The 17,284-nt window shown below is 44.1% G+C and overlaps 1 protein-coding gene across 1 annotated transcript in view; it reads right to left on the bottom strand.

Annotated features, from left to right (window-relative positions):
• Positions 1-1,728: 1,728 nt before the first annotated feature.
• The window catches only part of LOC309508433 (uncharacterized protein), a 33,812-nt gene continuing 18,256 nt past the window's right edge, over positions 1,729-17,284 (bottom strand). Inside the window, exons 5-8 of the mRNA XM_082183070.1 lie at positions 10,418-10,514; positions 9,962-10,027; positions 6,451-6,607; positions 1,729-2,036 (exon numbers count right to left, since the gene is read on the bottom strand). Of these exons, the coding sequence (XP_082039196.1) occupies positions 1,901-2,036; positions 6,451-6,607; positions 9,962-10,027; positions 10,418-10,514 (456 nt within the window). The 3' untranslated portion in view covers positions 1,729-1,900. The remainder of the gene's footprint in view (positions 2,037-6,450; positions 6,608-9,961; positions 10,028-10,417; positions 10,515-17,284) is intronic.

The raw sequence follows: 17,284 nt of genomic DNA, 5'->3' as shown, positions 1-17,284 counted from the left end.
CGACGGTAGTGGTTAAACATGAGATATAATTCGTCTTGTGTAGACCTAACGGGCGATCTTTGGTCTCGTGAATATATAATTCGTTCCCTGTCAATCGTTTTGGCCGAGGGCTAAGTTTAGTTTCATATTATAGGCTATTTGTATTTAACTTTACTGTTGTAATGTTAGACTAGAGCGCAGCATTTGGACATTTGACTGAATTGTTTGCTTTATTTCTTATTGTATAGCGTCTTGTACCTTTTACTTAAACTTTTATATTGGCTATTATTGATAAAACTGAAATTTTACAAAAATAAATATGGTTTCTTGTCATTTTCTTATAACAAGATTATCACTGATGTTTATTGCAACATTTGTACAAATGCATATATTGCCTGTAATATGTGTAATTTTTTTTATTATTTAAACGAAAAGAGGTAACGTTAGGGTTGTGTTTTAAATTTCGTTTTGTTATAACGTTAAATAGAATAACGTATAACGTGCAGTCAATATGCGTTGTTCATGAACCACATTTGTGTCCCTATAATGTTTAATTTATTTAAATGAAAACGAAAAGAGGCAGAGTAGTGTTTTATAACATATTTCGTTTTATTGTTGCTTAAAATGTACATACAGAGTAACAGAGATAACCGGAGTAGCAGAGCGAGCTGAGTGACCTTTTAAGAACGCGCTGTACCATTTGCATGTAGGAGTCGCACATGGCAAGTACAAACTTTGCGTACTTAATATTGAGAAAAGCCTAATGTCGGCGCTTGTCTTCTTGTGACAAACATGTCGAGGAGCAAGAACAAGATCTGCTGTATATGTCATCCATTGTAGTTTACTATGTTCTTCTTCGCGCGAAAATGACGTCGATCGAAACACCACGCCCATCAAGTAAGGGTACTGTTGGCAGTGGAAACGCTAGCCAGATCATGGTTAACAGACCCGAACCGTACCGTACTGTACCGTACCGTACTGTACTGCTCAGTGGAAACGAGCCAGGTACTAATATGTACACGTTTGGTACCAATATGTACCTTTGAGGGACTTATATGCACTCTTTAGGTACAAAGGTGTACCTTTTGAAAAGGTACCGCAACAGTGACAGCTTTTGTACCTTTTTTTCTGAGAGTGATGAATTAATTTAAATTGATGACATTTCAAGCAAATTACAGAGTCCCCAAAAATTATTTGAAGCCTTATGACTAAAAAAGTGTTGCAAAAATAAAGAGATAGTTCCGAGAAAAGCTCTAGCATCATTTGTTTACACATTTATACAGGCATTACCAAATCCTTTTTAGGGCCACTGTACATTTTCAGCATCACAATATCTTACCGCACCTTTGTCTTTCTTCTCTTTTTCCCAGATTTAAGTTCCTTTGCGCTTTTCAAAATGGCACTGAATGTTTCTGTGGACAGAAAGTTAGATAGTTTAGCTGTCAAGGAGATGGGAAAATGATTAACAATCTCATTTTACCAAACTGTCATCCACTACCAGCACATATCCAGAGTTTTATCAAGGCTTCTCAATCCATAAAAGCCATAGTTTGTGTGAGGAACAGACCTAAATTGAAGTCATTAATTTGCAATAGCTTTCCTGTCTAATGTAGCTCTCATGAGAAAGAACCCAGCTAACAAAAATATGTTCTAAGACTATGAAAACATTATTTCTGAATGCTCTCTGGATTATGTGAACATTTCATTTAGCAAGTATTACAAGAATGTTACTTTTGAATGTTCTCTGAAACAAACTAACATTTAAAAATGTTTGACGAACATTCCATGAATGATGTATAGACAATGTTTTTGTGCTAACGTTTTGAGAACATTAGTATATATACATTATTAATATATTCTATTATTGTTACTTTTAAGTAAGTACGTCACCTAAAATCTTTTCATGAGGTCACCTCTAGAGTCATATTTCCATCATATTAAAGTTCACACCTGTTTGTCTCTCTCTCAGGGCCTCTAAAAGCACTTTCCCACCATCCTCTCCGATGTGATTCTCACCAAGGTCCAGTTCGGTCAGGTGACTGGAGAACTTTACTAGACTGAAAGACATTTATAGACATATGTACAGTTGAGTTTGATGCGTTATAGGATCAACTGTTCTGCATACTTATGGTAAAAGTATTCTCTCACTGTGGCCAATCCAAACTTAAATCTACCATCTAACAAAACAATTAATACAAACATGTTGAGAAACAGTAACAGCTGTATTTTAATTGCAAATGCCAACAGAAGGTATTTTATTAGTTAAGAATATTTGGTGAGTCGCCAAAGAAATCAGTTTCTGTTTCACTTATAATGTTAGCCAATGTTGTTTTGCGCCAAAAACAATCATAGTTTAGTTGTTCATGATCATTTTCCGCCGTCTCTCTGGTCCTTCCTGTTGTACAAGCAAAGTAGCAGCGTAACTACAACAGCAGCCTCCTATTGTGCTTTTCTGCTGTGCAACCAAACTGCTGTTCTATAGCCTACAAAAAATATATATATTACATTTTGGGTTATTGAATATTTCCGATGTGATATGATAATGGTCATAAATTATACAATTTACATGAGAAAGGGAACCACACTCAAATCTAAACGGTAATTACTCAGAACACCAAAGTGAAGCTATAAACTACTTCATCTTCATCTAAATCATCTGGATACAGTCAGATTTACTGAGTAGAAACTGCTGTTTGTGTGCCTGTCACAACATGTGGAACTTGTATCAAGTTCAACAGGCGTATTTCTTCAAACAATGGGTGTGTATTTGGACTGTGTTTTCTGAGTTCTGCATGTGATGAGCAAAACTTAACTTGCAATTTTGGTTCTGCTGTGCAGCTGAAAGCGCTGTAATCTGTTCATATGGATGTTCAAATAAATAAGACCTGCATACATGTTGCAGATGCTAGTGTAAAACAGTGTAAAACTGTGTTTTGCTGCTCAGATGGCAATGCCAAAAGTCTGTTCACTGACCTCAGGGGGAAAAATTAATAACCAGTAATGCATGATTTGCCTTGTTTAAGACTACTGTGAAAACGTTCTGTTCACTAAAAATCATGTTTATTGGATTTGTTGAGAGTGAGAAGGGAAATGCTTTATTTTTTAATGGCTACTATGATCATACTTATCATTAAACAAATTACACGCATCCGTATCAGTCCAGAAACTAGTATATGTAGATGTGACTTAAAACAGAAATCACTGTTTTAACAACCTTTTGTCATGCTTTAAAGAAGTACATTTATTTTGATGTGTTGATAAACATACTAAACCACATGTAAAACACTTGATTATAATTTCTCTGTAGTGTATTCAATAATATTAAGTAAAAATATTTTAAATATGCTGAAATTGCAACTTTAATTGCAAATGTGTAATTATTACAAATATATTTTAAGAGCAAAATTAAGAGCAAATTAATGCAAATTAAGAGCCCAATAGTAAAGACAGCAGCATGCAGGTCAAGTATGTGTGTCAAGTACGTGTGTCTTGTCTTGTTTTCCAGTACAAATATCTTAACATTCTTAAATGAAGAAAGATAGGTAACACTTTAGAATACTCTTCCGTCATTAATGAATGAATACACAGGAACAAATTAGTAACGCAATATTAACATTATAGCAATTACTACTTACTAACAAGAAACTCTGATTACCGAATTAGTAAGAAATAGCGCTCAGTTGAATTTGGTAGTTCACTTTTAGCTAATCACTGACTACTTTTTTTCAATGACAGAACTATTCTAAAGTGTTACTGAAAGATACATTTACTTGAGAAGCAAGATGTAAAAAAAAGTCTTGTTTTACATTTACATTTAGTCATTTAGCAGACGCTTTTATCCAAAGCGACTTACAAATTAGGACTAATTTAAGCGAGTCATCATAAAGAGGCAAAAAACAACAACAACACAAGAAGTGCTGAAAATACGAAGTTCAGGTATTATTCAGAGTAGCATAAGCCTGATAAGTGATGTTTCAAAGGGAAAAACATCGTTTTTTTTTTTATTTTTATTTTTTATTTATTTTTTTTTATTTATGAGGTTAAGTGCTCACGGAAGAGATGGGTTTTTAGCTGTCTTTTGAATGTTGTCAGGGATTCTGCATTCCGGATGAGGGTGGGGAGAGCGTTCCACCAGCATGGAACTGTGAATGAGAATGTTCTGGAAAGTGATTTTGTGGCTTTCTGTGATGGAACCACGAGACGTCGCTCGTTGACCGATCGTAGGTGTCTGGTAGGGATGTAGACTCGTAGGAGTGAGTGAAAGTAGGAGGGAGCTGAGCCTGTGATGGATCTGTAAGCAAGCGTCAATGCCTTGAACTTGATGCGAGCAGCGAGAGGTAGCCAGTGTAGAGAGATGAACAGAGGAGTGACGTGGGCCCTTTTGGGCTCGTTGAAGACAAGACGAGCTGCAGCATTCTGAATCATCTGTAGGGGTTTGATTGCACATGCTGGAAGTCCAGCCAGAAGGGCATTGCAGTAGTCAAGCCTAGATATGACCAGGGCCTGGACGAGAAGTTGTGTTGCATGTTTTCTAAATGTATCAAAATAAAAGTGATTGTATGCTTAAATTGAGAAAAGAATATCTGCAAATGGGGTGAGGGGGAAAACGTGCTTTTCTTACAACATTTTTCGTTTTATTTTTATAGCATCAAACTTTTTTACATTTTTATTTTCAGGTAAATATATCTTGAGTTAAGAATGTTCAGATATTTGTATTGGAAACCGACAAAAATACTGAGTAAGAAAATAAATTTTTACAGTGAAGTTGTTACGGAATGTGGTATCGAAAAAACAAAGACAATGAATAATACTAGGAGATAGACTTTAAGGAGCTATGGTGGAGACGACTTGATGGAAGACCCCTGGCGAAGATGCAGTCACCGATGATGGAGACACTGGTGGAGCTGACAGGCCGAAGAGCCCACGCAACACCGATGGTACTGGAGACCAAGGTGGATCTGCGGCGGCGAGCATCCGAGTGGACCAGAGGACTGATGCAGAGTTGGAGGGACAGAGGACAAAGGCAGAGGCAGGACACGCCAAGGAGAAGCCAGAGGGACGAGGGAGCCTGGTGGAGCGGTATGACCAATGGTTTCCGGTGGAGCTGAGGGAGGGAGGAGCCAAGGTGTAGCCGAAGTGTCAACAGGCTGAGGTGGAGCGATGGGCCCAGAGGCTGAAGGTGGAGCCAGGGGATCCTCGAGGCTTGGTGGAACTGGTGGCCTGAAGACACTTGGCAGATCCTCGAAGTAAGTGGGAGATGAGCGGAGGCAGGGCTGAGGCACAGGCTATTTGAAGAGGTTGGAGAGGGAGGCTGGGTGGGAAATCTGAAGATACAGAGGGCGTTGGATATACAGGAAACACTGGATAACACTGGAGATACAGTGAACACTGGAGAAACTGGGAATGATATCACCAAAAAAATCCATTAATTCTTCAAAATAAGTACCAGAGGCAATTAACATCTTATCCACAGCGGTGGGGTAGGGGGTGGGACTTTCCACCAAGCCCTCCCTCAGCGATGCACGACCTTGCCGGCTCACGCACCTGGTCAGACTCCAGCAATGGTACAGGCCCCGGGGTGATGACTCCTTCTGACCTCTTCTCTGGTTCGGACTCGTCCATCGCGGCGGGCCGGTCTGCAGTGACCACAGGCAACTCCATCATGCCAGTCGCGGTCGGTGGTGGATGGCTAGTCTCTGGCGGTGTGTTCAGAGTGGGGTTGGTGACGATGTCATCCTCATTGGGGCCGATGATGTAGGCTGAACCGCAGTTCACCAACACCCACTCAATGAACTCAGTGAATGATCTTCGAGGACCCAAAGCGCGCCTTTGTGTGCTCGTTCAAACTGGCCAAATAAAAAGCGCACAGGGAGTGGTCTGGATAGTGCGTGAGGCTCGCCGGAATCCAGATGAGTGGGCCTCGAGGCTCTTCTGCTCCTGCTTCAAGCAAAGCAGCAACACAGCAGGTGAAGCCATGCTGATCGGTTTTGGGTCAGTTCTTCTGTTACGGAACGTGGTATCGAAACACACAAAGACGAGGAACAATACTAGGAGATAGACTTTAATAACAATATTCTGGAAACAGGAACAAATGTAGGAGAAAATCACACACGCTAACGAGAACCGACAAACACTTAAGGCTTATAAGCATGAACAAAGAAAATGAACTAAAGAGTTAATTAAAAAGACACAGGTGAATATAATGACTAATTAAACAGAGGAAAACCAGGTCACAGGACAAAAACAAAAACAAAATGAAGGAGGGAACACAGAACATACATGTTACAGCAGTAGCTTTATCTGGTGCAAGTTAGCATTGCTTACAGTAGCGTTAGCCTGTCAACACATTTTAAACGCATCTTTTATGGTCAAAAGTACATCATCTGTGTTGACAATTCCAGTTGCCAAGAAAAGACAGATGACATTTTGAACAATATACTCAACTGTATATACAGAGTCATGTACACTCACATGCAAAGGAGCTCCAAGAATTGAGTTAGTTGATTTGGTCCCTCCTTTCCTGAGTGATCAATGGAGTTATCAAACATGTGCAGCTTCTCCAGCCACGGACCCCCTGCAGCACCAGGACACCTCTTTGTTTTTCCTCTTTTCTTCTTCGTCTTCTTTCCTAACCACAACAACATGTCATCAACAGCTGAGACTAATCTGGCATCCATCAAATTGACATGACTCACTACCTCCTCCCATTTATCAAGAGATGCAATTCAATTTTATAATAACACAGTGCATAAACAAGAAAATATAATTAAACTAGAAAACTAGATTAATTAACTCCGACTGAGAGGCCTGTAAATTTAAACACACACAGTGGCAGAGGCTGTCTGTCCGTTAGTTCTCTCGTTGGTCAACAGCGTTAATTTTTTCCAGGCGCAGCGAGATGAAAAAATCTCAACTTTTCAGAATGCCACAAACGCTGTCAGTCATGTGACAAGAACCAACCAATCAGCTTCACCCTTTCCATAACAACATTGAAAACTCAGTCAACATGAAGGATGGGGGTGCACCCAAACACTACGGGTGTTTTTATCTTCTCCGTAAATAAATCTTGTAGCAAAACTACAGCAAGCGTTTTTCGGTGGTGGAAATCCATTAGCTACTAAGGCTCAATCCCAATTCAACCCTTGCCCCTACCCCTCCGTTTTGCGCGTTCCCGTGAAGGGGTAGGGTTGTCTCGATTCTCTTTTGGTTAGAGGGGTAGGGGGAAGGGCCAGATAGCCCTTGAAACTAAGATTTTTCGGGACCACACCTCAAACGAAGGGGTATGAGAAATGTACCTGCATACAGCGGCTACATGGCTGCCAATAATCATTTTTTTTGTCACATTCAATCTTGTGTTCATATTTACGGTCATGTTCTTGTAAGAAACGTTTGCAAAAAAAATCGCTGAAGTTCGCTAACGATAGTCCCGCAACATATTTTCATGTCTGATAACTGGTGAATGTAATTGCGGCAGGGAATTGGCTTATCTTTTACCGTACGTCTGCTATGAACCCGGAGGCTCATTCGTTTTCGCACTGACAACGAGCAACGTTTCCTGAAGTCCAAAAATACTTAGGCGTCGAAGATGTCGTCATCTCCGTTGTTTTCTGCGAACTTCAGTAGAAAAATGCAAAAAAATAACTGTAACCCACGCAAATGAGATGACTACAGCTGATGACGGCATCTTGGAAGTTTGTGATAAACATTGGCGCATCTCCTGTGACGTAGGCGCTAGCGACAACGTATAATGACGTGTAACGGGGTAGTAGTGGTGACCCATTTCTTAGGGGAATATTTTCACCCCTACGCCTTGCCACTCTGTTTCACGGGGCAAGGGTAAGGGGTAGGCGAAGGGTTAGGGGTAGGCGAAGGGGTATAAAATAGAATTGGGATTGGGCCTAAAACTTCTTTGTCGTTGTGGAGAGCGCAGTGCATGGTTGCATAGCAACGACAATCGCCACGGGAAAATCGGACCGAATTTTACTATTAATAATAAAAGATAAGATAATATGCATTGTACATGTAAATGTCAGTAGTTTATCTTTTTTGAATCATTCTTTTTATAAAAAGTTATTTAAAGGCTGAAATATGTGAGGTTTATCTTTTTATAAAAACCTTTTTTGTCAAAACTTTTTTTGAACTTGTACATGTTAGTAGATAACATGTTGCAAGACACTACTTTAAAATCTTGCCATACTTTTTAATGTTATGATTTTAATGTTTATTTAAACAAAAAGTGAATATTGATGCTAATTTTATTTGTTATTTGCTGGTTTTCGACATAAAACTTGGTGAATTGATTTCATTGTGTAGTATTAGTACTTTTTAAACAGGATTCTGTGATAACCGTGATCATTTTGGTCACTTTAACCATGTAATGAAATGTTCATGCCCTTTCATTTCTAGTTATGATCAACTAAAATCAACTTTAATATGCAAAGTACAAATTTCTATAACTTTTTTTTATCTCTGATTCTGTTCTTTTCTCTGACATTTAAGGGTAACATATATAGGCCTACAAAAACTCTTTTAGGTCTAAAACAGTTTGGATAGTTGTTAATATGATGTTATGAGACATTATTTAAGATATTTAAGTAATGTATTACATGAGTAGCTCTCGGCCACTTTCATTTTTAAAAAGTAGCTCTCAAATGAAAAAAGCTTGGAGACCCCTGGTCTACAGAGAGGGAAGGTTTTTGAGGAAACGGCGAACTGCCATTGGTCACACTGAGAATTTGGCAACCAGAGTGTGAGACCAGCTTCACTCATCAACAAGTTCAGTTATGGCCTCCCTTTGACAACATGATCGATTTATGTGTGTGAAAACATTTGTCATATGTAATTTTTAAGTGCCCGTACACGTGCGTGGTTTTGTTTTCATTAAGAGGTTATGTTATGAAAATGTTTTCACACACATAAACCGATCATGTTGTCAAAGGGAGGCCATAACTGAACTTGTGGTTTGTGTTGATGAGTGAAGCTGGTCTCACTTTAATTTGAAAGGTTACAGCTGATTTGAATGGTTACAGCTAAAGAAAAAACGTAATCCATGTAAATGGCAGTAATCGCCATAGAAAGTAGGAGGACCCACCAAAGACTGCACCAACATTTAAATGTAAACTTTTTAAAAGTCCACTATGGTTCAAGACACCATTACAAATGTCCCCTCAAATAGTACCCTATTTAAAGCTATAGTTTTATACAGGGTGATTTCGGACACAGCCTATGTATGTTCTCATTTGTTCAGTTAGTTAACATCCTATGTATCCATGCTCTCTCACCCAATATATTTACTGTATACAATGTCGTATCTAATGCTTTCTGTCAGTTATTGTCTATGCATGTATGCAAAGCTGGTGTGTGTTTTTTTTATTTATTTTTTATGACTTATCTTCTTGGATTATCTTTCATGTGAATCGCTAGAATTAGACCCTTATCTACTATTCGTTTTTTCATGTTAATTATATCAATATTGTCATGAGACACAAATGGAAAAGAAATGGCCCCAATCCCTCAGAAAGAGCCACGAATCTTCATGTACTACTCTGTTCCTTCTTATATACAAAAAGTCACAAAAATAAGTTGCTTTGATTAAAAGAGTTTGGTGTATATCTGCCTAGGACTGTACAAGCATGTGTGTCCAATACAGTTGTAACATGTCCTGTTTCTCCTCCACATTGTCTGTGGATGTGTTGTGTTGTCAAGGTGCTGTAACAGGAGTCCTAAGCGAGAATATTTGTTCAGGTGGTTTCAATAGGGGTGTTGTGCTGTTTAACACGAGGGAAACCAAGATCCCATCAGAGCTCTTAGTGATAACTCTGTGAGTATGTGGAGACAGTTTAGTTAGGTTTTTGTTTTATTATTATTTTAAAGCTGTATGAATATGTTTATGTTTGGACATAGCTAAATAATCTAATATATATGTTTCAGGCTTTATGAGGCTCCTGATATGTTTTTCTGAGGAAGAGAAAATGAGTAGTACCTTTGTTCTTTGCTTTCTTTTGGCTGGAAGACGTATTGCTCATTTGGGAGATCAACTCTGTCTCGTCTGAAAGGAGGAAACCAGTGAATGACATTACTTTGCACAAAATGAGGTTACTTTACACCCTTTATTGTCTACTAGTAAGTTGAGAAAAAAAGAATGATGAGGAGATCATTCTAATAATTTAGTTACTTGACACATTCCATTGCATAACATGACACACTGCATGCATGTATCCCACTCATGCAGAACCCTGAGGTTTAGAAAAACAGAGAAACCTTATCTTGAAGTCTTATCTTGATCTTTTTAAGACCAATTCACACTGCACCAACAGACATCGTCCAATCGGAAAATCACCAGAATATAGCCTTTCACTTCTCAGATATTTCACCACTGACGAAATACATCTGTACTATTGAATTAATTAGGTGAGAGTTGATGAACTCACATACACACCTGTGATGGATGTGGCCATTTTTCGGCTGTTTTCAGCCACAGGTCTCAGCAGCTCAATGGCACCCCCACATTGCAGCTCATTGCCATTGATGTAGAGCTCCCTAAAAGCAAGGATCAACCAATTAATGCATTTAGGGCTGACAAAGTAAGCCTACTTTATGAGACTGACTGATTAATTAAATAAAAAAAATAAAAAAATTCAAACAGTCGATGCATTTACCTAATTTTACATTAAACTATAGATTCTGTTATGTGTTCAATTTTAAAGATAGATGTCAGAAGTCTTTGTTCAATACACAGACAAGCCAGTCTCCAGTTTATCAGTAAATTATGATGAAAGACCAATCATATATAAACTAGTTTATATTTTTATTTTCTAAAGACAGAGTGATATTTATGATGAGACACTGTATAACATCTATTTCCTTTTATTACAGACTGTCAGAGTGACTAGAGCAGGGGTGGGCAAACTACGGCCCACATACTTAATCTATGAATCCATTAAGGCTGTTTAATCCGGCCCGTCGAATATTTAAAAAATTGTCTTAAGATCCCATTCATTTAGCCTTTTTCTTGCAATACTTTGCGTTATATATATATATTGCGTTGCATATATTTGACAATCGGAATATCAGATATTTCATGCCATAGCTAACAAATGTAAAAAAGGAAAAATGACATAAAAGCAGATCAACATTCATTCAGCGCTGTTGTGGCTGCGGTGTGTCACGTAACAAGCAATGACGCGTCACCATGGAAACCAAACAGACAGCGACTTAAGCGCATAGACTTGTTGCACGTTAATGTTTTTTCCTTTTTTGGAAACTCACAGAGAAAAAAAAAAGTTTGGTAACCGCTTGCACACCCGTTTAGTTTTTCCTTTGATTTGTCTGCTATTTAGTTTCTTTGCTCCTCTGGATTTGTGGATGTATCCATTCCTGACTGATTCCGTTTACCGACCTTTATCGCCCGGCTTTCGACCGCGCTCCCCTGTCTGCCATGTACAGAACCCGGTTCTCTTTCGAGAGGTTCTCTCGTATTGCGTAAGTTAGCTTACGCTACGGGAAAGTCATCTTTTCTCGAGATCTGAAGCCAAAAAATTATCCTTAATTTTTATAATTTTGTCAACGCAGTGCAGCAGCACGCAGACCTAGGGCAGGCTTACTAGCGTGCCCATTGGCTGCCCTGCGGCAACTGCAGCAGCCTATCGCTGAGCCTTAGACGTGACGTGACGTCCAATGAGCGCGCTTGGCGCGCCTCATGCGTCACAGCCCGCGAAAGAGGGGGTGTGGCTTAGCGTATACAAGCAAGGCTCAGAGGCTGCTTCACTGATTTCTGTCTCTTCAGCGACGCTCTCCGCATCGCTGGACTCTGAGGAAGCCGCCGCCGTTGAAACAAGCGACCAGGCGCCGAGGATATCAGCCTGAAGAAGCCGGCCGTCTTCGCCGCCTTCAGCCTTCCCTGCCTGCTCCGCTATCCGGCGGATTATATCCTTCTTTGCTCTGTGTTGTGTGTGTTTGTGTGTTCGCCCCGCGACACACTGCATCTAAAAGAGCGTTGTTGCAAATGCCTCGCTCCCCCTCCGAGGAGATGCCGATGTCGACCCTGCGGGCTCGACTCGCCTTGTTGGACCCTCCTCCTGCCTCCGGACCCGGATGCAGTAGCTGAGCGCTCGCCGGAGCCCCTCCCGCGAGCCTCGCTATCTCCTTCTCCCCCCCACCTCCCGACGCGCAGCGGCCGGCTTTCGCCCGCACTGCCGTCGCCTCAGGGGATGAAGCAGACAACGCTGCTATCATAGACAGCTGCTTACCCCCCTCTGTCAAGCCGCGCAAACGGCGCCGCTCACAAGGGATGTCAGAAACGGACGGTCTCGGGCTATAGCTTCCTTTATGTTACAAGAAAGCTACCCCCCCCCCCCCCCCCCGTCACTGGCGAAAGGAGAGACGAGTGTTTAGCCCCACCCAGGTCGGACTAACCTCCATTCTCACAGATTTCTCAGTCCCCTCCTAAGCTCAGGCGACTGGAAATACATATATTGCAGTAAACGAGCCTGTTTTTTATACACGCACGCCTGCAAACAAACGCTGACGCAAAACATAATGACGCTCGCTCCTTCCCGCGCTCTCCCTCTCTGTTCGAGCCGCGCAAACAGGCGCCGCTCACAAGGGATGTCAGAAGTGGACGGTCACGGGCTAGCTTCCTTTACGTTATAAGAAAGCTACCCCGCGTCTCGGTCGCGCGCGTCACTCACCTCCATTTCTTACACATTTCTCAGTCCCCTCCTAAGCTCAGGCGACTGGAAATACATATATTGCAGTAAACGAGCCTGTTTTTTATACACGCACGCCTGCAAACAAACGCTGACGCAAAACATAATGACGCTCGCTCCTTCCCGCGCTCTCCCTCTCTGTTCGAGCCGCGCAAACAGGCGCCGCTCACAAGGGATGTCAGAAGTGGACGGTCACGGCTAGCTTCCTTTACGTTATAAGAAAGCTACCCCGCGTCTCGGTCGCGCGCGTCACTCACCTCCATGTCTTACACATTTCTCAGTCCCCTCCTAAGCTCAGGCGACTAGAAATATCAATATTGCAGTAAACGAGCCTGTTTTTAATGCACGCACGCCTGCAAACAAACGATGTCACAGCACATGATGACATCTTCCCGCTCTCTCTCCCTTTGTTCGAGCCGCGCAACTGCGCCGTTCTCAAGGGATATCAGAGCGGACGTCACGAGCGACGCTCTGTCATATGCTCGCGCTAACAGAAAGCTTACGTGTGCCCCTGTGGCTCAGTGGCAGAACAATAGGCTTTAGCGCCAGAGACCCGAGTTCGAATCCGGCCCTGGCGGCAGATAAAATAATAAAAAAAAAAAATCTGTTTGCTTCTCTGAGCTCGCGGCCAGCTTTCTTACATATAGAAAGCGAACCCGCATCTCGCACCCTCCCGCTCACAAGGATGGTGCTTGAGTATTTATGAGCCATCAAAGCGCCCAGCTCTGTCAGTCCCCTTACAAGAGGCTACTGCAGCAGTTTACATCGCAGCCAACGAGCCAGTAACACAACTCGCTCGCCTGCACACAAACGCCGTTTTTAAGGCGGCCCAGTTAAATCTCATAAAGAGTATAAATTCGGGATGTCCGGCTCACGCCGAAGGTGTCATAAGTGTAGAAAATGTGCCCACACCCTCGTGCTCACTGCTACACACAAACACGGTTCCCCTGGTAACGCGCTCAGAGTGCACTCTCATAAAGCGGGCACGCGCCGCTCGAGTGATAAGCGTAGAGAATGTGTCCACGACTCTGTGCCCACACCTACCTACTGCCCGCTCTACCACACAGTTACCCCGGGTTGCAGACCCTCTAAAGCGCTCAAACACTGGCCGTGTGACAAATGTAAGCCCTGCGCCCGCTCACGAGTGCGCGCACTTACTAACAAACACGATACCCCTCATGCCGCTCTCGCGACACGGGTTTTTAACAGCGAAATGTGCCCCATCCATAAAGATCGAGCCGTCATACGCTGTACAGCCAGTCACTACTGTCTACCAGCCCCCGTGTTCAAGCACTGGCGGCGCGCGCGCCGCCCCATCTTCTCTGATACAGGTTCCCCATCTCGCGCAGTGCGGCGATCTGAACCCAGAAACCATTCGACCCCTAGCTATGCGTGCGGAAGCATGGGAAGCTATCCAGGGCATGTCAGAATGGGTGCTGAACACTATAGAACACGGCTATTCGCTTCAATTCGCTCGCTGCCCCCGCGCTTTTTAGCACGGACGGAGACAAGAGTGAATTCAGAAGCAGCGCATCTGCTTTATGCAGAAAATAGCAAAGCTGCTGCACAAAGGGGCTATAGAACAGGTCCATCCTTCTCTGAGCGAGTCGGGCTTTTACAGCCGTTGCTTCCTCGTACCCAAGAAGGACGGAGCGCTAAGACCTATTTTAGATCTGAGACATTTGAACAAAGCCCACATGAGACGGCCGTTCAAAATGATCACAACCAGACAAATCCTCGCGCAAATTCGCCCAGGAGACTGGTTTATCTCTCTCGATCTGAAGGACGCGTACTTTCAGATCCAGATAACACCCCGTCACAGGCCATTCTTGAGATTCGCCTTCGACGGTCGGGTATATCAATACACAGTCCTGCCGTTTGGCCTGTCTTTGGCACCCCGTACATTACGAAGTGCATGGACACGGCTCTCGCTCCCCTCAGAGGACGGGGAATGCGTATACTGAACTATCTGGACGACTGGCTTATTCTGGCGCAGTCTGAGACAGAGCTTGTGTCTCACAGAACAGTGCTTCTCAGCCACTTGGAAAACCTGGGTCTCTCGGTTAACTGGACCAAGAGCTCATTATCTCCTTCTTGGGATAGAACTGGACTCGGTGGCTATGACGGCCAGATTATCGGAGCAGCGCGCGCGCCGCATCCGTCATCTCGCCGCATCCTTCCAGGTGGGCAGCCAGGCTCCGCTGAGAACATTCCAGCGAATCCTGGGGCATATATACATCAGTAGTGGCCTACGTGAACCGCCAGGGCGGCGTCAGATCCAAAATGCTCTGCACCCTGGCGGAACGCCTCCTCGTGTGGGCTCAGCACTCACTGCGCTCGCTGAGAGCCGCGCATGTGCCTGGGCACCTGAACGAGGGTCCCGACAGACTGTCCAGGGACAATGTTCCCCCTGGGGAGTGGTCCTTGCATCCCCAAACAGTCCAGTCACTGTGGCGCCGTTTCGGCAAAGCGACCTCTTTGCGTCAAAAGACAACGCTCACTGCCCAAAGTTCTTTACGAAGAACGAGGACGCGCTGGCCCAGACCTGGCCCAGCGGCCCATTATATGCCTTCCCGCCGGTCTCTCTGTTGCCACAAGTCATCAGGAGAATCAGGGAAGCGCGCCACACGGTGCTCCTCATAGCCCCGTACTGGGAGAACCAGACTTGGTTCCCGGAGCTAATACAGCTGGCAGACACAGTCCCCTGGCCGATTCCGGCGAGAAGAGACCTTCTCTCTCAAGGCCGCGGCTCGATCTGGCATCCCCATCCAGAGCGCTGGTCTCTGCATGCATGGAGACTCAACGGATACCCGTTGACCTGCCAGAAGGGGTTGTGAACTGGAGGGGTTGTGGCTGGATCCACAAGCATGTGGGGTATCGCAGGTATTGGTTTTCCTTCAAGAGCTGCTGGACACGGGCAGGTCCCCTTCCACGCTCAAAGTCTATGTTGCGGCCATCTCAGCTTTTGCCGGTTCGGCGCTGGGCCGCGCATTAGGAAGGAACGAGTTCGTCACCCGCTTCCTTAGGGGAGCCAGGAGGATGAACCCCCCGCGACCCCCCTCGGTTCCTATGTGGGATCTTTCGCTGGTCCTAGAGGCCCTGAAAGCGCATCCCTTCGAACCCATAGAAACTGTGGATATGAAATACCTCACGCTCAAAACCGTTTTTCTGATAGCTCTGTCTTCAGTCAAACGTGTGGGAGACCTTCACGCGTTATCCGTTAACGCCGTGTGCCTCGAGTTCGGACCTAATGACTCGAAAGTCATTCTTAAACCGAGGCATGGTTACGTCCCCAAAATATTGGGCACTCCCTTCAGAGCACAGGTCATTTCTCTCTCAGCCCTGCCGCCTTCCGGCAGCGAGGTCGATGGTAATCTCCTCTGCCCGGTCAGAGCGCTGAGAAATTACGTCACACGCTCCGCCGCTATCAGGCGCTCGGAGCAGCTTGTCGTTTTGTTTGGTGGGCGCACCAAAGGTCTCGCCGCCTCGAAACACAGCCTGTTCAGATGGATAGTGGACGCTATCGCAGCTGCTTATGCGTCTAAAAACCTGCAGTGCCCTCTGGGCATCAGGGCTCACTCCACCAGAGGCATGGCCTCTTCGTGGGCTTGGTCCAGCGGAATTTCCATTCATGACATTTGTACGGCGGCGGGCTGGGCCTCCCCCTCGACATTTGTTAGGTTTTACAACCTGGAAGTTCCTGCCTTGCAGGCGAAAGTTTTATCAGTCTAAGTCACGCGTAGGCCGGCCCACTGTCTGTGTGCGGGCTCCTGTGGTTGATTTAGCTCTCCTGGTTCAGCTGCATTATACAAGGGTTTATCAGCTCAGACCGGCCGTGCCGCTCTGAGCGCCCTAGTGTGTGCTTATGTACTGCGCTATCCATTCTATTGGCCGCCCGGTTCCCACTCATCGTGTTCCCCGGACTTCCCCTGGGACTCATTTAGTGGATGCTGGGCGCGCACGGCGTTGACAAGGGAGTTCCCGTAGCGTAAGCTAACTTACGCAATATGAGAGAACCTCTCGTAAGAGAACGTAATCGGTTACTAACGTAACCTCGGTTCTCTCTAGAACAGGGAACGAGTATTGCGTAACCCGCCGTGCTCGCGCCACGAGCTCATTCGCTTCAGCGACAGAAACCAGTGAAGCAGCTTCTGAGCCTTGCTTGTATACGCTAAGCCACACCCCCTCTTTCGCGGGCTGTGACGCATGAGGCGCGCCAAGCGCGCTCATTGGACGTGACGTCACGTCTAAGGCTCAGCGATAGGCTGCTGCAGTTGCCGCAGGGCAGCCAATGGGCACGCTAGTGAGCCTGCCCTAGGTCTGCGTGCTGCTGCACTGCGTTGACAAAATTATAAAAATGAAGGATAATTTTTTGGCTTCAGATCTCGAGAAAAGATGACTTTCCCGTAGCGTAAGCTAACTTACGCAATACTCGTTCCCTCTTCTAGAGAGAACCGAGGTTACGTTAGTAACCGATTACGTTTTGTTCATGAAATGTTCTGATCTGCCTTTGCTTTCTATGTTTTATTTTAGTATAGCCTACTTAAACATAAATTTGTATATTCGTTTATTTCGTTTTTTTCCACAAATGTATGACT

Source organism: Leuciscus leuciscus, assembly GCF_965113295.1.
Source record: "Leuciscus leuciscus genome assembly, chromosome: 10".
Classification (NCBI taxonomy): Eukaryota; Metazoa; Chordata; class Actinopteri; order Cypriniformes; family Leuciscidae; genus Leuciscus; species Leuciscus leuciscus.
The sequence above is the reverse complement of the archived record's forward strand: the minus strand, read 5'-3'. Positions and strand labels throughout refer to the sequence as shown.